The following is a 22,483-nucleotide window of genomic DNA, read 5'->3' as shown; positions in this document are numbered from 1 at the left end:
TCATTCAGGGAAAAAATTTGATGGATAAGACATATGTTTCAGCTTATGAGTTTAAACATGGTTACTGTGATTTTGTGTACTCATCTTTCCCCCATACCTTTTTGACCATAGAAATTATTGTCCCAGAGAGTTACAGTACATGTTTTAAATTTTCAGATGGAGTGTAAGAATCTATTTTGGGAATGTAAGAGATGTGCAAAGGGTTGACTTCTTAAAAAGCAGTGTCACAGTTATATTCATTAAAACCAAGAGGAGGCCAGTGGAAGTAAAGAGATTGACACGGAAGCAGGAGGATGCTTTTTTGTAGTGGTGGAAATGTCCTGTGACTGTATACATATACTGAGCATTTAATAACAGGTGAAATCAAAAGAAATAGCCAAACAACTTAATAACTATTACCATGCTTTTAAAAAAACAAGTTCTAAGAGTTTTTATAGTTTGTGTAGCATTGCATAAAATCAGGCAAAGAATCCCCTAATTAAATAATGGTCAAGTTTTTACCTTACCTATATGAGCTATATGAGCTTACCTATATGGTCCTTCATCTTCTAAGCACTTCAAGTGTTTTCTGTTTTTGTTAGACTTTAATATTACAAGTGCAAATGTGGAGTAAGTAAATGTATAGTCTGTTAACCCTCCCTTATCAGGTTTCTTCAAATAGAAAAGGGGACACATTTGTCGTGATTACGTATTCTGCTATCTAATTCAGTCTTCTAAATCATTATCTATTATAATGTAGACTATACCTCATTATTTTAAACTCTGGTCTCACACACACACACACACACACACACACACACACACACATATGAGACTATATAGCTGATAGTTTCTAACTGGCTTGGAGGCAACTGAAAGAGATCGTCATCAAACTGGACACCAGTGGGAAATTATACAAAGGCAAATACTCTTGAATGAATTAGAAGAAAGCCTATCATAGAGTCTGACCTATTCAGGGCCACTGGTCTATTTCTTGCTGCCAATTGGATTTCTATTTAAGACATCTCTTGTGGTGGAGTTCTGTCTTCCCTCACATTGAGGGAAATATGAGCCATATTACAGTGACTTAGGAATAACAAACTTCTTCAAAATCTGTTAAATGTACTTGAAGGCTACACCACTTGTGATACTCACTGTGAAGATCCTACTACAGTCATTCAGTTTGTCAAGGGTAGAGCTCGTGCCTGGATTCCTGCAGGACATGCTGTGTGCTCCTTAATAACTTTCTGCAATTGGATTTCTTACTAACTGGAGACATCTGTTATGTTTGCTGAGTATGGAAATTTGTAATATATCTTTTAAAAGACATTGAAATTAATTTTCTTTAGTCACTTGCTGCTGAATATTGTTGAATATTATTTAAAAAACCAAATTATTGGGTCTCCCTGGTGGCGCAAGGGGTTAAGATGCAACCTGTGAAGCTGTCCGCAGCCACTGTAGCACAAGTTTGATCCCTGGCCAGGGAGCTACCCACATGGCACAGCAGACCTCTCCTGTCTCACCCGCTACTCCCCTCAGCAGTGTATTTCAGTGTATTTCAGCCTGTTCTCTTCCCTGCTCTGTCTCTGGCGGATCCTATCACCCCCTGCACCTCTGGCCTTTACCCCAGTTCTTGTATGCATAAATGAATAAAAATAAATCTTAAAAAAATGTATTAAGTATAATAAAATTTCAATAACCAGTATGTTATTTTTTTAGATGATGATGTGCAGATAATTATACTTATGTGCACTTTGTGCATCAAATTATTTTCAGGAGTATTGCTAACTTGTGTTTGTATTTTGTTTATTTCTAGTGAAAATATTCTCTTTGGAATGGGAAATCCACTTCTTGACATCTCTGCTGTAGTGGATAAGGATTTCCTTGATAAGTAAGTATAAAATGTTTCATGTGTGTAATGTGAAACTTTAAAGAATGGATGAAAACTTTAGACATAAGTTTACTAATTCCTTTAATTGGAGGAAAACTCAGGAAATGCATTTGTTAAAAATAAGTGTATTATGACTCTTTGTTGAGTTAAGTGATCATAATTTTCCCTGGTAAAACTTAGGTATATTTGTTCATTCTTATTGTTTTCTTTCCCTAAAATATATTTTTTATTCTTTGCAATGAGGAATTATATATGATTTGTCTATAATGTTTTAATTCCCAAATTGAAAAATTATGTGAACTACTTCTATAATGGTACCATAATATAAAAGAAAAAAAAGATATGATTAGAGAGGATAATAAGAATATGAGCAACATAATTCAAAGGTCACACATTTCCTTATTTCCCTCTAATTAGTAATTTTTGAATTTGCTGTGTTAGCTGAAAAATCAGTTTGTACTTATCTGTTTATAATTTTAACTATTTTGGGCCTCCCTGGTAGCACAGGGGTAAAGCCATCCTCAGCCACTGGGGCACGAGTTCGATCCCTCGCCGGCCAGGGAACAACCCACATGGTGCAGCAGACCTCTCCTATCTCACCCACTGCTCCTCTCAGCAGGGTATTTCGGTCAGTCTGCCTATTCTGTTCCCCACTCTGTCTCTGGTGAATCCTCTTACCTCTCACACCTCTGGCTTATGCCCCAGTTCATGCATACATAAATAAATAAATCTTAATAATTTTAATTATTTTATTTGTGTACACAGCTGTCTGGACATATTTTCATTTCTTTTGGGCATGTATATTGGAATTTCTATGGAAAATTTTTTAGCTTTTTGAGGAGCCACCTAATTGTTTTCTATACTGGTTCCGTCATTTTATACTCTTACTGGCAGTGTATGAGAACTTCATTTTCTCTATATCCTTGCCAAAACATGGTTCTTTTCCCTTCTTTTAACTAGAGCCAACCTAATAAGTATATTTCACTATGGTTTTGATTTACATTTTCCTAACAGCTAATGATGTTGAACATCTTTCACATGCTTATTTTCCATTTGTTTATCTTTGGAAAAATGACTCTAAAAATTCTTTGCCCAATTTTTTTTTTCCTCTTACAAAGAACTTTTACTCTTCCCATTAGAAATTTCCTGGTTTTTGATAAAATGTTAAAATAGATAAGAAAACTGGAATGTAAGAGGTTTTATTCAACAGTAAGAGAGCTTTGTTTTAAAACAGGTAGCAATAATACTTACATTAGACTTTGTGTTTATAGTCCATGGCTATCACCAAAAGTAGGATAGTGTCTAGGTTGACAACAGTCTACAGCATGAAAACAGGGTTCTGGCACTCCAGGGTATATAGTGGGATACTTGGAGGCTTCAGGCCTGAAGTTAAAATACTGGTCATTTCTCATTTGTTGGCATAAGTAGCATTATTAGATCATGGCAAATAACAAATGGAGGCTATTATTAACTATATTACAGACGGTCAAAACTTGGTCTCTGGTCAGAAAGGCAGGAACCTGCCTGTCTTGAAGTTAATGAATTTAGATGAGGAGAAATTTTGATAGACTTCTTTAAAGAAATCTGCTCTATTCTCTTCTGTTCTATCTATTAGATAATTTTTTGTAGTTTTACCTCATAAGTTTTTCTTGTTTTCTTTCATTCTCTTTAGAAAAAGGTTGTCTTCACTGTTGCTAAAAATATAGAACTAACAAATCAGAGCAAAGCATTATAACTTGCATTATCCTGTACAACATGTTTTTCTGCATTTTTGAGGATATGATTCATGTTTAAAATGTTAAATATTTTGGACAAAAGCATTTTAAAGCCATATTACATACTTTCCTGCTTTCTTGAATTGAACATAGGAAATACAATTTAAAGTATTTTTATGATCCATAATTCTCATTATGAACTACTGTTGGATCATGCTCTGTAAACAGTTATTAGTACCTCAATGAAATTTCTTGATGAACTTATAGTAGAGGAATATACAAGAGAATTAAAAATTATAAAGCAGGGCCTCCCCGGTGGCGCAGCGGTTGAGCGCTGGGTTGCTAAGCTGCCCGCGGCCTCTGCCGCGACCGTTCGATCACCGGCTGCTCCCGGCCACCGGAGGAGGGTCCCACATGGCACGCAGACCTCTCCTGCCGCCCGCTGCTCCCCTCAGCAGTGTACTTCGGTCCTTCTGCCTGCCCTGCTCCCCGCTCTGGCTCTGGTGAATTCTTTCACCCTCCCGCGCTTCTGACTGTACCCAGTGCATGTATAAACAAAACAAACAAACAAACAAACAAATAAATAAAACATGCCTCTATTAAAAAAAAATTATAAAGCAACTTTATAATACTATACTATTGATAACCACAAGGTACTTCAAAATGGAGCACCTAATTCAAAACAGGGATGTGTGCTCTGGGGTAAGGGTTAAGGGAAGTGTCCAAAAGAGAGATGTTTCCCAAGGAATAAAGAGAAGTAGCTAAATAAAGAAGAAAGAAGAGCATAGAGAATTCTAGGAACTCAAAGGAGTTTAGTTTGGTACAATCATGGGGTACAGATGGCAAAATTGAAAGAGATAATAATGGAGAGGTAGGCCAGATAATGAAGAATAGTGAATGCCAAGATTAAGTGTTTGACATTTAGGGCCTCCCTGGTGTGCAAGGGGTTGAGCGCAGTGCAGTGCTGTGAACCTGTCCGCAGCCTCTGCAGCATGATTTCTATTCCTGGCCGGCCAGGGAGCTGCCCACATGGCGCAGCAGACCTCTCCTTTCTCGCCCACTGCTCCCCTTAGCTGTGTATTTCAGTATATCCGCCTGTTCTGCTCCCCACCCTGTCTCTGGTGAATCCTTTTACCCCTCAAACCTCTGGCCTGTACTCCAGCTCTTGTATACATAAATAAATCTTTAAAAAAAAAAAAAAACAAATTAAAAAATCATTTAGTGAAAATATGAGGCTAACCATTTTGCATAATTAACAATGTTTTTAAAAATAAAAGGTGTAAGGAAAGAATAATTTAGGAATACAGAATATAATTCTGTTTATTTAGATTTAAATCTAGTTTCATTACTTTGCTTTCAGCATTCTCTAATTGAGTTTTAATCATTATCTAGTTTATTAAAGAGAATTTATAATACCATTTTCATAAACCTTGTAATTTTATGCTTTTATTATCACTCTGACCCTGTGGTTTACTTATAATCCATTTCTTTGTAAGCCTCTTAAGTTTCAGATTTAGTCTGAAACATTGTTATGGTGATTAATATTTCGGCCTACCTTTCCTTTTTAATATGTTTTAATCAGTTTTTTCATTATAAGAACCAATTAAAGATACTAAGTTATTTAAAATACTGTCATACCCACACTCTCAATACTTGATTATTTCTGCTAGTTTTACAAAATTTTGTGTGATACTATTAGAATTCATTAGACTATGTAGTAATATTTGCAGATTTCTAGACATTTTACTTGCTTAATTTTCAGAGGGCAATCATAGTTGCGAGATTATATGGAATATTCTCACCCTGCTGTTAGACACTCTTAGCTTGACATTAACTCTGTGATATTACATAGAGAATTTTAATGTGACTGGGTTGTTTCTGGACTTCCCAGTCTCTTCAAGGACCTTTCAGGGCTTTAAATTCTACTATGCTAATCTTCAGGGAAAGAGCACATTTGAACAAATAATTCCCTTTCAGTATCTGATAAAAGAACCAAACTTTATTACTGTTTGTTGCACACTACTGCTGTTCTAACATATCTTAATAGTTATCTATAATATATTAATACATTTTATTTATGTAGTCTGATATTTAATTATAAAATTAAAAAAGAATACCATTTTCCCCTTTTCCCATGGTGGGAATACCATTACTGGAATTTATTCTTTTTTGCTTTAAGTATGTCTTCCTTAACCAGATAGGGTGGAGGAAAAGTATTCCTCTTTCTCTCATACTACTTCTTCTCTTCTTCCCCCATTGTCTCTCCCCTCCAATTTCTATCCTTTTTTCTACTTGCCACCCATTGCTGTCAGTATTTCTTTTAAAAATATTAAAATTAAATTTATTTGAAGGTTTTATATAAGAAAATTTCAAACTAATCTTTGGATGCTTGCATGTTCATCGGTTGAAAATTTAAGTAAAACTATATCCAGATAAATATCATAACCATATTCTAAATTGTTATATGCATTTTTAAAAATTGAGATGTAATTGACATATGTTGGTTTCTAATGTACATGATTTGATACTTATATATATTGTGAAATGATCACCACAAAATTTAAACATTCATCACTATATGATTATATAAATTTTATACTTATATGTATTTGTTTTTATTATTTCTTTTCCAATATAAAAATAATATGCTTACTATTTACAGAAAGCACATAGAGGAAAAAAAATCCTCTGTCATGCTATGTATTTTGATAGTCATGTTTCCCATTTTTTTGTGGCATGTATTGTGATCTGTCAAGACATCTAACTAATCATGTCTTTAGGAAGCAAAACCCAATGAAAAATTGACTGAACATTATATTATTTTCTGAATTACAGAGTAGAAAGTTGAGGTATAGCCCTCTAATTTCTGTTTCCTATAAGTTGAATGTTTTCCTTGAACTTTACTAATTTAGAACATTGAGTTTTCAGAGACTAAATGTCATAGATTCAAAGGGCTGTATATTTTTGTTATGCCAACAGTGTTTAGGTTAGCAAAATAAGACATACTAAATGAAAATGAGAGCTACATATAATTATAATCTCAGATTTAAGCATTTAACTACATTTTAGTGATCAGTGGCACCAATTTATTAGTAAGGATTATGGTCTTGCTGATATAATTGCATTTACTTTTGTTTTTTTACAGGTAGAGAAAATGAAATAAATAGCAGCTAATAATAAGGATCCATATACAGTAATGGGTGGTGTGGAGTTGAAGTTGAGTGGGAGAAATGGCTGATTTAATATTTTCATTAAGACATTGAAATAAAAAAAGGAAGGTCTAATCTATAAGCAAGAACATTTTGACATATCACTGCTCACTTCATCTTTTTATTTTATTTTTTTAAATTTAAATATTTTATTTTATATAATTCTTACATCTTTTTTCATCTTTGCACAATGTATGCATTTTCGTTTTGGTTATATTCCCCATACAATTGCACCTCCCCCTTATTTTGACTCTAGTCCTTCCTTTCCCTGGCCCCCCCACTTCATCTTTTTAATACAATTTTTACACTTAATTACATATGATATAGCTCCTGTTTTTCAGCATGGTTAGATGATGAAAAGACAAGCTGTGTCTACAAATGCTAAGAAAAATGCTATCAAGCTCTAGTCGTGGGGAGACCTAACTTTCTAAATACAAGCAAATTTCTTACTATATTATGGCATTTTATTAGAACAATAATAGAGATTTTAATTTTTTTTAGCTTGGGATTCTACCAATATTCTTTTTGATGTAATTTCTTTGACATTAGTTTAGAATTAGCAAATATTCAGTTCTCTACACATTCTTTCATGTTATCAAATATTTCAGGAAGCAAAATTGTTTTTTTTCTAAATTTAAAAAATGGACATTAAAATTTTCTGTAATTGATAGCCTCTAAAGAAAACTAACATTGATTTTTGGATCAAATCAGTTGATTTGCCTTGTTTTTTAAATTGAGGTATAACTGATATAATGCCAGTTTTAGGTGTACAGCTTAATGTAATGATTCAATAGTGTGCATCTTGTGAAATGATCATCACTAAATCTGCTTCCAAATATACATTTTTTTAAAAGATTATTTATGCATACAAGAGCTGGGGTACAAGCCAGAGATGCGGGGGGTGGTGGGGAGGTGAGAGGATTCACCAGAGACAGAGTAGGGAATAGAACAGGCAGACCGACCGAAATACACTGCTGAGGGGAGCAGCAGGCAAGACTGGAGAGGTCTGCTTCACCTTGTTGGTTGAGCAACCTGGCTGGCCGGGGATCAAACTCATGCTGCAGGGGCTTTGGATTGCTTCATAGTGTGGTACTTAACCCCTTGCGTCACAAGGGAGGCCCTGCTTCCAAATATACATTACCATACATAGTTACAAATGTCTTTCCTCTTGTGATGAGAACTTTTTAGATTTGCACTACCCAACTTTCAAACATGCAGGTTTTTTTTTTAATTGAAGTAATATTGGTTTACAGTTTATGATTCAGAGGTAGTTTGTGATTATGATTCAGAGGTACAAGTAGTTTATGATTCAGAGGTTCACACCAGACAAGTTCATACCTCTTCAGATATGTATTACCAGACATACCCATCACCAAGGCACTCATATTATACCACCATAATCCATTGGGTACCTACCCTCTTTGCTTTCTTCCCACTCTGGAAATCAGAGCGAAGTTATAGTCAGATTATTTCTAGAGTTTTTTTTAGTTTGATTTTGTCTCACTCTTTGTCTTGTTTCTTTCTATTCCGTATATAAGTGAAAACACCTGGTATTTTCAAACATGCAATTATTAACTGTAGTTGCCATGCTGTGCATTACGTATCCATGACTTATTTTATTTCTAGAAGTTTATACCTTTTGACCACTTTCACCCATTTTACTCTCTTCCTGCCCATCACAGCCACTGCACTGTCCTTTATAATTTAAAAAAATTTCAATTTATAAGTAAGATCATATGGTAATTGTCTTTCTCTATTTGGCTTATTTCACTTAGTGTAATTCTCACAAAGTCCATCCATATTATCACACATGGTAGATTTCATTTTTTAAGTGGCTTCATAATATCCATTATGTGTATCATGTATGTCTATATCACTGATGAACATAGATGCAAAAATCCTCAACAAAATACTAGCAAACAGAATTCAGCAATACATATTAAAAAGATCATATATCATGACCACATAAGATTTATTCCAGAGATGTGAAAATGGCTGAACATATGTGGTCTACCCATATGAGTCAAGAAACCAACAAAATAGGGCCTCCCCGGTGGTGCAGCGGTTGAGCTCTGGGTTGTGAAGCTGCCCACAGCCTCTGCAGCCCTGGTTCAAACCCCGGCTACTGGGCGAGGGTCCCAGATGGCGCACAGACCTCTCTTGCTGCCTGCTGCTCCCCTCAGCAGTGTGCTTCGTCTGTCTGCCTGTTCTGCTCCCCACTCTGGCTCTGGTGAATTCTCTCACCCTCCCGCACTTCTGACTGTACCCAGTGCTTGTATAAATAAGTACATAAATCTTTAAAAAAGATAAAAATAAAAAATAAACTGTATCACCTTATTGTTATTGTTAAAAAAAACCAACAAAATAAAAGATAAAAATTATATGATCATCTCAATAGATGCAGAAAAAACATTTGATAAAATTCGCTGTCCATTTATGATAAAAAATAAAATGGGTATAGCAGGAACATACCTAAAAACAATAAAGGCCATATCTATAGCTAACAAATTATATTCAGTGGGGAAGAACCGAAGACTTTTCTTCTAAGATCAGGAATAGGACAAGGATGTCTACTTGCACCTCTCTTCTTTAACATGGTATTGGAAGTCCCGGCTTGAGCAGTTAGGCAAGAAAAAGAAATGAAAGGTATTCAGAATAGAAAGGAAGAAGTAAAACTGTTACTAGTTACAGATGGCATGAGGTTATATATAGAGAACCCCAAAGGCCACCAAAAAAACTGGTGGAAAGAATCAATGAATACAGTAAAGTTGCAGGCTACAAAATTAATATACCTAAATAAGTGGCATGCCTGCACAGCCAATAAACTAGCAGAAGCGGAAATGAGGAAAATAATACTATTTACAATCACACCAAAAAAACCCACTTAGGAATAAATTTAACCTAAGGCCTATATGCTGAAAACTAACTGTAAAACACTTTTGAAATAAGTAGAAGGCATAAGTTGAAATTCTTTGCTCATGGATCAGAAGAATTGAAATTGTGAAAATCAATGTTACATTTAAAAAACTAGGATATTATTCTTCTAGGCAGCAAGATAGAGATGATTAATAACTAAGCTATTTCAGTCAAATTTCATAGTTGTTAACTAACAAGTTCGGTAACATAGGTATTGTAAGGAAGAGTTGAAAAGTAGAAATCTAGATAAAATTTATGAATAAAGAAACACACATACATACACATCTGTGTATTTTCTGGTATATGTAAAAAAGTGAATAAGCCCACACATAAACATGTAATCAGGAATTTGGCCTTGCCAAATTTGTCTGGCATTTGCCCTTAGCTTGTAGGAGGGAAATCTGTAACATATGTATTAGAAGTTTCTTTTTGTTTAGACTTGAGCTGGGCACAGTGTAATCAATTATTTGATTTAAGGTGGGGCTTCTCCTTGCAGAGGGAATAATGGATGCTTTGCATTTGAAACCCTCCCAGACACTGCCTTAGGTGTCTCTTGACTTTCACCAGTATCCATTCCTTGTAATTTGTAACCATGAATATAGCACCTTTCAGTGAATTTTGTGTATTCTTCTAGTGAATTATTGAACCCGAGTGAAAGTGTTTTAGAATTCCCTTTTTCTTCAAACCTTAGAGTTTTCTAATTCTAGGTAGAAGTAGTATGCCAGAGTTAGGGAAGATAAAATTAATAAAAACCAGCAAAGATGAAGAAAAATACAGGGTTCAAGATCTGATGGAAAGTTTACCTGTTTGGGGTCAGGGTTAAATCAGCTCAAGAGAAATACTGTGAAAAAGTGACTGCTTTGAAGCCTGTTTGAGTTTAAAGAACCAGTTTGCCTGAAAAATAGTTCAAAATGGATCTTGTATATTTGTTTTTGAAAACCTGCATATGTGCTCTGAATTAGGATAATAAAAATTTCCTTTTGATGATTTTGTTACAGGGCAGGGAGAGGGGCACCCCAGACCTCACAAACCTGCCTGGTCTAAATAGGTTCTGCTATCTGCTGCATCAACACAAAACATATGAGACTTTAATGGGAAGGAACTTTAATACAATTAGGAAACAATATAGGAAAGGCAAAGAATATTGTTTCTAAATCAAGTATCGAAAGTTACCTGTCCCCTCGTGGGTAAAAGTCCACCCAAGAAGGATTGGCCCAGAGTAAGGCCCCAATGCCTGCCACAAGTCTAAAGCATCTTACAGTGGGGACTACAGAAAAGGATCAGAAACAACCAGATAAGTCTGGGAGAAAAAGAGCAAAATCAAAATCAAAAGACAAAAACTGCCATTGTCACCTCCCCATGAGTCTCACCTACATCTGTGTCAACCAGTCCACGACCAAAAGGCAAGCTGTTTCTTCACGTGTCTCTCGGCTCCATGTGCCTCCTCCAGCACTCCTTTTGGCTCTCCATCCTGCTTCCTTCCTCAGTCTCCTCTGCAGCTTCTCTCCCTGCTCAGCTCCACCTTCCTTTGGGGTGCAAGAAACCTGGAACCTTCCCCTTCCTGGGGACCATCCTGTTGCAATTTCATCTAAATCAGGTTAGGCTTGCTTGCTTCTTGCCTGTAGGAACTTTTTTCTGGCCTTCTTCCATATTCCTTTCCAATTCTTATCTTGAGACTTAAAAGGGAAGATAGTTCATAGGGAAGGAACAAAGAAGAAATGAAATGGGGAAGGAAGAGAAAGTTGGGGAACAGCTAAAAAATCCCCTTTGTTATTCTATTAGCACAAAGACTTATGGCCATTATATGTTGTACTTTTATTTTTAAGATTTATTTATTTTTATACAAGAACCTGGGTACAGGCCAGACGCGCGGGAGGGTGAGAGGATTCACCAGAGCGGGGAAAAGAGCAGGCAGAATGACGAAATACACTGCTGAGGGGAGCAGCGGGCGCGACAGAAGAGGTCTTCCGTGCCATGTGGGACCCTCGCCAGCCAGCCGGGATCAAACCGGTGCTACAGAGGCTGCGGACAACTTCATAGCGCTGCGCTTCACGCCTGCGCCACCAGGGGAGGCCCATATGTTGTACTTTATGCAAAATTTACCATACTATGAGTAGTTGTTTTTATTCTGATTGCTTACTGGACTGTGAGATCCTTATGGACAAAAAATTCTTGTTAATTTCTCTATCACTATTCATCTAGAGAAGGAAAGAAAGTAACATCAATTGAGCTTCCATTGTATATGTACCAAACACTTTGCTAACTCAAATATCAAATCTGATTTCAAAATTTTAGCTTTTGTAAAAGTGTTTTGATAATTAGTAATTCCTCACAGTTAAGGTTAATATTTATGATTTTTTAAATTGCAGTTTTAATTAGAACTGATAAATCACTGTTTTGATGAACTCTAAAACCCAAATGGTTTGATACCTAATACCATTGATGTGGTTTTTGGAGTTAGTGCGGGGTCTTTGCGTTCACTCTGGGAAAGGTTTCACCAGAGCTCCTGTTTCAGTAGCACACAGCGAGTTCCCTAGGCAAGTTTTTCATGAGACAGAGACGTTAGTTATATTTAAAGAACAGTTTTGTTAGGGAAAGGGAAAGGGACAGGTTTTGCTAAGAGAGGTCTGCATTGTTGCAGCCAGGCGGCCTTGACAGGTCACGGGCAGGCAGGAAGGCTGATGCCCTGCAGTGGGAAAGAGTTGGTGAAAAGAGGCACCTGCATAGTCACAGGTGGGCAGTGGGAGTGCTGCCCTGAGTCTGTGCGGACACTGCACTGATAAGTCCTCTTCTATTTGGTAGGAGTCACTCCTCTGTGGAGTGGCCTGCTTGTTGCTGATGTTGAGTAACAGGCAAAAGTAGAAAGGGACAAGTTCCAGGATGGGCCCAATCTCCATGACTTTACCCTCAGGCCTGTGCTCCACCCTCTGTAGCATCTGATCCTGCTTGGTTCTCATGCATTGACAAGGCACTGGCGCCTAAGGGTCCGACTTCTACAGCTGGGTAAATGGTCCTGTTATTCCCCTCGAACCCCACCTCCTTGTGTGAGTAAGGTTTTAGTGTGTGAGTCCTGCTTTCCAGTTTTGCTATTCTTGTCCTCCATCACCATCATCCATTTATAAAAAGTACATGTACAAGCTCTTTTAACATTTGAAAATTTTATATTCCTTTTTCACTTTAAATGTGTACTTCTGTTACACTTTCCCTATCAGATTTTATCCTTATATAATGTGTTTTATACATGAATTATTTTTTGCATGTAATATATTATGCATACATTATGAAGGTAATACATTTTTACTCACTAAAGGCTTTTCATACATATTGATTACCCTATCATATGTCTCTGCAAAATATCCAAATGGATTTAAGAAAAATATCTCCTATTCAGTAAATTAGCACATAGTTAGCAAATGGCATTAAAATATCAAGATATTGTTAATAACTAAACAGAAAAAAATAAAAACTCATTGGAAATGTATCTTTTCATGAGGTAAGTGAAGCTAATCTTTAATTTCTCTTCATTTTGTCTAACCCTTTGTGGATAAGTAATACTTCTGCAATAACAATGTATCACATTGTTTCCCTGCCCCCTTTTATTTATCAGCTGACACTTTAATTAGGTCCCTTTTCATTTTTGTTGGAAATGAAGAATTAGAAACCACCTGATCTGGCAGTTACTAGAGTCATTAGAGACATGGAATTTTGAGTTGTATACTGAAAAGGCTTTACTAAGCCTTCTTAAATAACTGGTAATTAAATCTACTAGTGTGTTTACTTATTGATATATGATTGCCTGAACATTTTAGGGGTAATGGGGAAAGTTAAATATTGCTAATTTCAATATAACTCTATGAAAAAGAATATTTTTCATCTTTATAATTTTTTTCCCCCCTGAATGTTACACTTATACATGCTTCTGTAGAAAATACAGAAAGTACATAGAAGTGTCTGGGAGAGAGGAAAAAATTACTTGTAATGGTCATTATACTATCTTGAGGCAAATATTGCTAATACTTTGACATTTTCATCTCCACAATATTCCTGTTAACTTTTCTTTGTTAGGTGTAATCAGTTTTTTCTACTTAACATAAATAAACTAAAAAATCACTAAATTTTAACCAGTTACATATTTACTTTAATATTTTTAATTGAAAGTACTACTTCTTTGTATGACAATTCATATTTCTGCCCAATTGATCTAATTATTGCTAAACTATGATACCCATTTCTTTACTTGTTCTGTTATAGAGCAACCCCGATATTAAACGGGTTCCTGGCTGTGGGTCCTCACCCGCGCGCTTTAAAGGACTTATGAATACTCTACTACAGACACACACAAAAGGGTTAATAAAAGGTTTATTTACAAGAGGAAAGGAAATAAGGAAAATGTACAACTCAGGGGAAAAAATAGGGAAATAAAGTCTTTAATGCGTCCTACCCGATCCGACGACCTGGAAACCCAAAGTCACTCCAGAGCTGGCCGGAGCTCCGCGCTGGCGAGCGCCCCAAAATGGAGAGAGCCCAAAGCCACGTGTCTGCTTTTGTATCCACCTGGCTGCTTAACCCCACCCTCAGGTCCAGCCACCTTCCTTTGGTGGTGATGGGATTTGGAGTTCCCAGTGTCTTTGGCTTTGACCTGGGGTGGGGTGGAGTCCACAAAGCCTGTATGGAATTAGCTTTGGGACCGCCTTTTCCCCCTAACAATCCCCCCTTTCACTTTTTGCCACCATTTCCATGGTGATGAGATCAAATATATGGAGGTTGGGATGCAGTCTCAGAGGAACGTTTTGTCAGGTTCCAGTGTGAAAGAAAACCAGTCTCTCCATTTGTCCATTGTGGAAGCAAAAGTCCTCCACTCCAGGAAAAATAGTTCATCAGTTTAAGCCAAAAAAATCTGGAGGCGTTAGCCAAAACAAGTCAGCAGATATGTAAAAATTTCAGGAAAAAAAATCTTAAAATGGTTCAACTGATGTAAAAACACAAATTTTCTCAACCTTGATCCCAAACTTTTAACAGCAAAGCAAAAGTTTGCAAACTAGATTTACTTTTAACCATTTTTCTATTTTTGCATAAAATCACAGAGTAGAAATAACTAACAGCAATTTTTAGCTGGCTTTGTTGAAATATTCCATACAGGATCAGAGCGAACCGGCGGCATCCAGTCGATGTAGGTTCAGGTATAAAGTTGGTCTCATCAGACTCCACCTGGGCTTTCCTCTTCTCGAGGGTACCAGGGCATTTTCGTTGGCCGGGTTGTCCAGTCCTGCCAATGGAGGCAAGCTTCCTCACCTTCTTTGGAGGTCTCTGGAACCCTACAAACAAGGCAAACAGGTTCTCCTCTTCTTGGTTCAGCTCTTTTTCAACTTTCTGTAAGAACTCCACACAAAGCCCACACAATCAAACTCACGTCCAATTTTCGTTAAAACAGACAAAATCCCTATGGAAGTTATGCAAAAACAGACTCTGAAATAAGTAGCAAAAATTACTACCACTATTTGTATGCTGTGTTGGTATCAAGGGGAGAGAAAATGTGACAAGTTAGCTTTGCTGGAAAAAAATTACAACCTTTCTGCAGATCCTGGTTAGTCAAAACAAAACAAAACAAAACAAAAATCGTGGATTCAGGACAGAATGCATAAAAAAAAAAAAGTTCCAGTATTATGTCAAAGAAACCTTAGTAAATGTCAGGTGTATTTCCAGGTCTATTGAGTCCTTTGTAAGAAAGTTTTACTCTCAACAGTTCCATCAATAGGAATCTGTTGAGACCTTTTCTCCCTATATTTCCAGAAACAATTTCTGTAGATGTGAAACAATTGAATTATACATATTACAAGGTGACAATCACACTGACAATTTACATACATACCCGATACTACTGTTAACATATTGGACATACCAAAGTTTTTTACCATTTTCCCAAGTGACAATGCTTCCCTTCCAGTTTTACTTCATTAGGTAAAAGCCAAATAGAACAAATTCATGTAATGCCTTCCCAGAGGAAAAGGAGAAACTTCGTGGAGTGTCTCAGGAGCTCTACTGAGGTTCCACGAAATTTCCTTGCATCAGTCAAATGACAGGCCACCAAATTTGTACTTGAATTTAGATTTCTGGGAAGCTTTGCCATAAATATCAGAAAAGTAACAGAAACAACAATATTCAATCTCTAAGAAGGCACCGGCTTAGTTCAGTAGCATAACGTTGACAATCAAACCATAACTTTTTGTTTTTCTCATAACTGGAGACTCTTTTTTTTCCTTTCCAACGTCTATGGGCACCATGTATATCAATTCGTCGATCACTGGAGGTCAAGACGGTTAGACACAAGGACATACAGACAGACAACATACAGACACAAAGAGCTCTTTAGTTACCATTCATCACGCGTGGGATATCCCGTGCAACTGCAGTTTGTCTGATAGGCCAAAGTAATAATAAAAAAAAAACGAGCAGGGTTAACAAAAAAACTTCAAAGAAAAAAAAAAAAGTTGATAGGAAATAACAAAATCAAGATTAGAAACCTTTGTATGAAAGAAAAAAAATACTGTCAGCATATGCATGATCCTAGATGTCATTTCACATCTCCTAAACTTTGCAAGGAAAGAGATTGGTTAGAGCATGGTAGTTTTTTTCTTCTCAGGGTTTCTTCAGAAAAAAAAACGAGTCCTTGGGTATCCTGCAACAATAACTGGAAAAAGAAGTCAGTAACATTCAAGTTTCTTTCTGTTTCTTAAATAAATATCTCAAGTCTTCAATGGGTTCACAAGACCAATGGGACTTCGTCTCTGGGTCCGTTCCTTCTGGCGCTTAACTCTGGAATGATGTACCCAGGGTTTTATTCCTGCAAGTTTCAGAGAAGTATGTGTGCTTAGCAAAACATCATATGGACCAGTCCATTTTTCTGACAACTGGTTTTGGGCATCCACTCTGCCAGGTCTTCAGTAAGACCTGATCTCCAGGTTTGAAGGGATGCAATGGTTGATCAGGAGGCATAGAGATTCTCGAGGTTGCAAAGTTATGAATTACTGTCAGAACCTCCTGGATGTGTTTCACATATTGTGTGATCCGGCAATCTTGAGCTATTTCCGGACTGGCTTTCAGAACTGAGGCCTGGAAGGGTCTTCCAAACACAATTTCAAAGGGGCTTAATTGTAGCCCACTTCTAGGTGCCACTCTTATGCGGAGGAGGGCAAGGGATAGTACCTGGTCCCAACGAAGCTGTGTTTCTTGGCACAGTTTCGCCAAGTTTTCTTCAAGGTGTGGTTCATCTTTTCTGTTTGCCCGGAAGACTGCGGTCTCCATGCAGCATGCAATTTCCAGTTGATCTGTAACGCACTGCTTACTGCATGAGTAACATCAGAGACAAATGCTGGCCCATTATCACTCTGGATAGAATCCGGCAACCCAAAGCGAGGAATTATCTCCTTTAGCAGCTGTTTTGCGACCTCAGAAGCTTTTTCCGTCTTTGTGGGAAATGCTTCCACCCATCCCGAGAACGTATCCACAAAACCAACAGGTATTTGAAGTTGCCTGTTGTTCTAGGCATTTGTGTAAAGTCCACCTGCCAGTCCTCAAAAGGGCACTTGCCTCGATATTGAACCCCAACGGCTTTGGGGTGGGAGTCAGTCTTGGGGTTATTCCTGGCACATAGTTGACAACCTCGGGTGATCCGTTGTGCTATTCTATGCAAATATGGTCCCTTCAAATATGGGCGCACAGTTTCTAATAAGGCATCTCTCCCATAGTGGGATCCTTCGTGAAGATGTTTTAGCACCGGATATACCGGGGCCTCCGGGAGGAGTATCATCCCATTCATGGAGGGCGGCCTGTATCTGGTCCTGCACACTTTTAAAGGCGGACTCAAAAACGTTACGATTTTCGTCCCTCACACTGCCAATAGCTGAATCAAAAAACTGATTTTGTCGTTGCACTTGATCCTGCATGCTTTGAAAAGCTGACTCAAAAGTCTGATTTTGTCGTTGCACTTGATGCTGCACGCTTTGAAAAGCTAACTCAAAAGTCTGATTTTGTCGTTGAAAAGCTGACTCAAAAGCCTGATTTTGTTGTTTCATCGCTAAGTTAAGAGCTTGAATTTGTTGCAGCACATTCTCAGTATGTGTTCCTGTGCTGAGCCAACATGTTATAGTATACCTACCTTTACTACTACTGTTTATGTAAAAATAGAACTTTACACATTAACTTATTTTGACAAAGATGTTCTTCATTGTCAGACTATTCAGCATTATTTTTAAAATAGAAAAGGCCTTAGCTTTAATTTTCAATTCAAATAAATGATTTGTGTTCCTGTGACAACCATATTCTGATATTTAATCATCAGCAGTTAAATGGGAGGGCAGGGAGTCTTGTTTTACATTTGCTGACTAGAAGAAAAAATTGACGCTGTCTCTCTTGTTTCTTACTGGAAACTCTTTTAGTCTTGTTGCCAAGACATTACTAGAAAGTAATATATTCTTTGATGATGAACTTGAGATAGAAAAAGTTAAGCTTTTAAAATGAAAACTGATTACTTATTTTTTTTTAAAGGAATTTTTTTTTTTAAGATTTATTTATTTATTTATACAAGCACTGGGTACAGTCAGAAGCGCGGGAGGGTGAGAGAATTCACCAGAGCCAGAGGGGAGAGCAGAGCAGGCAGACTGACAAAGTGTTAGGGGGAAAGGATGTCCTAAAGCTAATTCTGTACAGGCTTTGTGGACTCCACCTCCACCCCAGACCAAAGCCAAAGACACTAGGAACTCCAAATCCCATCACCACCAAAGAGAAGGTGGCTGGGATCTGAGGGTGGGGTTAAGCAGCCAGGTTGGTATAAAGCCAGACATGTGGGCTTTGGAGGGCCCCCCATTTTGGCTCTCCGCCAGCTCGCAGCGCCCGGCCAGCTCTGAGAGTGCTTTTTGGGTTTCCAGGTTAGCGGATCGCCCGATATTGAACGGGTTGCCTGGCTGTGGGACCTCACCCGCGCGCTTAAAAGGGACTCATTGATACTCCACTACAGGCATACACAAAAGGTTAATAAAAGGTTTATTTACAAGGGAAAAGGAAAGAAGGAAAATGTACAACTCAGGGAGAAAATAGGGAAATAAAGTCTTTAATGCGTCCTACCTGATCCGCTGACCTGGAAACCCAAAAAGCACTCTCAGAGCTGGCCGGGCTCTGCGAGCTGGTGGGAGCCAAAATGGGGAGCCCTCTAAAGCCCACGTGTCTGGCTTTATACCAACCTGGCTGCTTAACCCCACCCTCAGGTCCCAGCCACCTTCTCTTTGGTGGTGATGGGATTTGGAGTTCCCAGTGTCTTTGGCTTTGGCCTGGGGTGGGGGTGGAGTCCACAAAACCTGTATGGAATTAGCTTTAGGACATCCTTTTCCCCCTAACAGAAGTACACTGCCGAGGGGAGCAGGGGGCGGCAGGAGAGGTCTGTGTACCATGTGGGACCCTCGCCGGTGGACAGGGATCGAACTGGTGCTGCAAAGGCTGCGGGCAGCTTCGCAGCACAGCTCTCAACCGCTGCGGCACCAGGGGAGGCCCTTTACTTCTTATTTTTATTTTATATTCTATATTTCAAAATAGAATATCCTATTATAATTACTTTTTAAATAACCAACTTCATTCTTTACAGAAATAAAGTATAAAACAGAAAGCCCTGTAATCAGTTTGTGGTACGGTAATTAAAGCTTTGAGCACAAAATACTATGAATCATTCTTTGCTAAACACTTAAAAAGATTTTATATCCAAGATAAAGGAATACAGTTCCATTTAGGGTGGGTGAGTGGGATACCATTCTTTTACAAAGTGGATAAAGGCACTTGTGAAATGGAAGGTAGAATAAGAGAATCTATAGGACCTCTGCCTGGGAAATCTGATCCATTGTCAGGCAGATTAGCTTTAGAAAAGGATTGATAAGAGTGGAAATTGAAGAGCTGATAATTGCTATTCAATGTTTATCTATTTCTGTGTACTCCACAGGATGTCTTTTTACCTACAGCAGTACAAACATACAGTAATTTGAAAGTTCAAATGAATAATTGCATATTGTTTTGTGAATTTTTAAATATACCTGTATAGTTTCTTAAATTTGACTAACACTACAGATGATTTACCGCAGAAAAATGTTGAAGATATCTTGTGTTTTCAAATGTATGGCCAAGTTTGTCTCCCTTCAGTTTTTGGGGCGGTTGTAGAAGTGTCTAATAGAACAGCAAAGAATTTGGTACTTTTGTGTTTTATCAATTAAGACATAGACTGTTAGCAGTATAATAGTGCTTTTTTTATAGGGATCAATTGTGTTGATACCACAATGAGATATTGATGCGGCAAATGTACTTTCACATTTATGTGACCAGTGTATTTTTGTTTCTGTGTTATAGGTATTCTCTTAAACCAAATGACCAAATCTTGGCTGAAGACAAGCACAAGGAACTGTAAGTGTATTAAATTCTGTCTGTGGAGCAGATGTATGTGAACATGTGAACAATCTGATTTTTTTTTTTTTTTTTTTTTTTTTTTGTGAAACCTTCACTGGTGGCCGGGGAACGAACCGGTGCCGCAGAGGCTGCGGGCAGCCTCGCAGCCCAGCGCTCAACCACTGCGCCACCAGGGGAGGCCCTCATTTTTTTTTTTTAAGATTTATTTTTATTTATACAAGAGCTGGAGTACAGGTCAGAGTTGTGGGAGGGTGAGAGGATTCACCAGAGACAGAACAGGGAGTAGAACAGGCAGGCAGACCAGAAGCACTGCTGAAGGGAGCAGCGGGCGAGACAGGAGAGTTCTGCCTCACCATGTGGGATTCTCCCTGGCCAGTCGGGAAAAGAACTGGCACTGTGGAGGCTGCAGACAGCTTCACGGCACTGCGCTCATCCTGCTGCACCACCGGAAAGGCCCAACAATCTGATTTTTTAAGTTATATAAAATATCAAGATGTAATTAATGCTATGCCCTTAATCCTCATAGAATTAGGGTAACATACTATATGAGGTTTTAACACAGGAAATAATTGCTTCTAAATGCACATTAGAATATGTAGTATTATATTTTATCACCTAAACTGAAGGCATACTGGGAAATAAGTCATTTTGAAACGGGTAACTACAGGCCCATGAGCCTGCCCTGATATCAGTGCACGTCAACCTGAGCAGGAGGTAGTCTTTTCCCTTTAATGTTTGGAACCGGGATCGTAAATGGACCAGTCAGTTTTGAATCAGTGGACAAATCAGATTCAAGCTCTCCAGCTGTCATTCAAGGGCTTGAACTAATTATGCAGTTTGAAAATGGAAGTCAGCTGATTGGTGCTAACTGGTCTAGTCAGATGCTTAGGTTTGAAAATGGTACAGTCAGGCTTGTAGGTTGGGAACCCTTGAAGAAGATATAAATCAGAGCAGGAACCAACTTGATTCAGTCAGTAGCCAGCCTTCTATGAAACAAGTCAGTCAGCAGCCAGCCCCTGAAGAAAGAAGCATTCAGCAGAATACCTCTGTGGGATTCAGCAGACCTCTGTAGACTTCTAGATCTCTCTCGACCTTCACAGAGACCTGGCATTGCCACTTCTAGCCCTGTCTCTGTCATTGCCTGCAAGGAATACCATCAACCTCAACCTGGTGTCTCAAATTGCTGTTGGCTATTGGTTCACACCAGCAATTCACAAAGAGCTCTAGCATTGGTGTCTCTAACACTGGCCCCCTGGTGACTGGTGCTGATTGATTGGTGATGGGCACTCTGTTTAGCCACCTTTTGGAGCTGTCCGCTACCTCTGGTTCAACCACCTGCTGGTGCTGTTGAGTCTGTTGTGGTACAGTTTAACATTCAGTGCTGTCCAGCCCAGCTTTCAGACTGTTGCTGTGGGCTGCTGCAGTGTCACCTAAGTGACCTTATCTATGAGTACCTCCAGCTGCCACCATGAACTGTACCCTGATTGTACTGCTGACCAGTGTGCCACCAGCTCCAGGCCCTTGTTGAGAGAACAGTGCCACCTGGCATGAGTGGCCTTTGTTTGGCACTACTAGACACTGAACATTATCCGGCATGAGACAGCTGGCCACTTGTGGCCTCAGAAGCCCTTTCCTTTTCCTAGTCTCCTACTGAGTAAACCCAGTTGTTGGATCCTGAACCTGAGTGGTTACTTGCAATTGAGTGTCCATTCAGAGCCCATAGACAATCACCTGTCCCTATCTTTGCCACTATTCCTTAGTACTGTTTCTTGGCACTGTCCTTTGTCCTGTCCTCTATTTGTGCACTATTTTAATTTCATTTTCTTTCCCAAGTAAATGTTAAATTTTCATCTCTGATTTTTGCCTCTTAATCCATTTACTTCTTCACCCTCATGCCTAAAATGAGAAATATTTTGTTTTCTTCTGTTGCCTTATTCGTAAGTAAATGCATAACTATTGTTAGGCATAAGGTAAAACATTTTAAATATAAAGTTTGAAATGTGAATCAATTTTGTCCCCCCCCCTTTTTTTTAAAGATTTATTTATTTTTATACAAGAGCTAGGGTACAGGCCAGAGGTGTGGGAGGGTGAGAGGATTCACCAGAGACATAGCAGGGAGCGAACAGGCAGATGACAGAAATATACTGCTGAAGGGAGCAGCAGGTACGACAGGGGAGGTCTGCCGCACCATGTGGGATTCTTGCCAGCCGGCCGGGATCGAACCTGCACTACCGAGGATGCAGACAGCTTCGCAGCAAGGTGCTCAACCCGCAGCGCCATCGGGGAGGCCCAGTTTTGTCCCTTTTTAAAGTTTTAAAGTTCTTTGAACTGAA

At 38.3% G+C, this 22,483-nt stretch overlaps 1 protein-coding gene across 2 annotated transcripts in view; it reads left to right on the top strand.

Annotated features, from left to right (window-relative positions):
- ADK (adenosine kinase) overlaps positions 1-22,483 on the top strand; it is a 430,089-nt gene that overhangs the window by 39,010 nt on the left and 368,596 nt on the right. For both annotated transcript variants that reach the window (XM_054690530.1, XM_054690531.1), the window contains exons 2-3: positions 1,796-1,870; positions 20,094-20,147. In XM_054690530.1, coding sequence (XP_054546505.1) covers positions 1,796-1,870; positions 20,094-20,147 — 129 coding nt within the window. The remainder of the gene's footprint in view (positions 1-1,795; positions 1,871-20,093; positions 20,148-22,483) is intronic.

Source organism: Talpa occidentalis, unplaced genomic scaffold (assembly GCF_014898055.3).
Source record: "Talpa occidentalis isolate TD23 unplaced genomic scaffold, MPIMG_talOcc4v2.1 talOcc4.8, whole genome shotgun sequence".
Taxonomy (NCBI): domain Eukaryota; kingdom Metazoa; phylum Chordata; class Mammalia; order Eulipotyphla; family Talpidae; genus Talpa; species Talpa occidentalis.
Note: the sequence above shows the minus strand (reverse complement) of the source record. Positions and strands in the feature narration are given on the sequence as shown.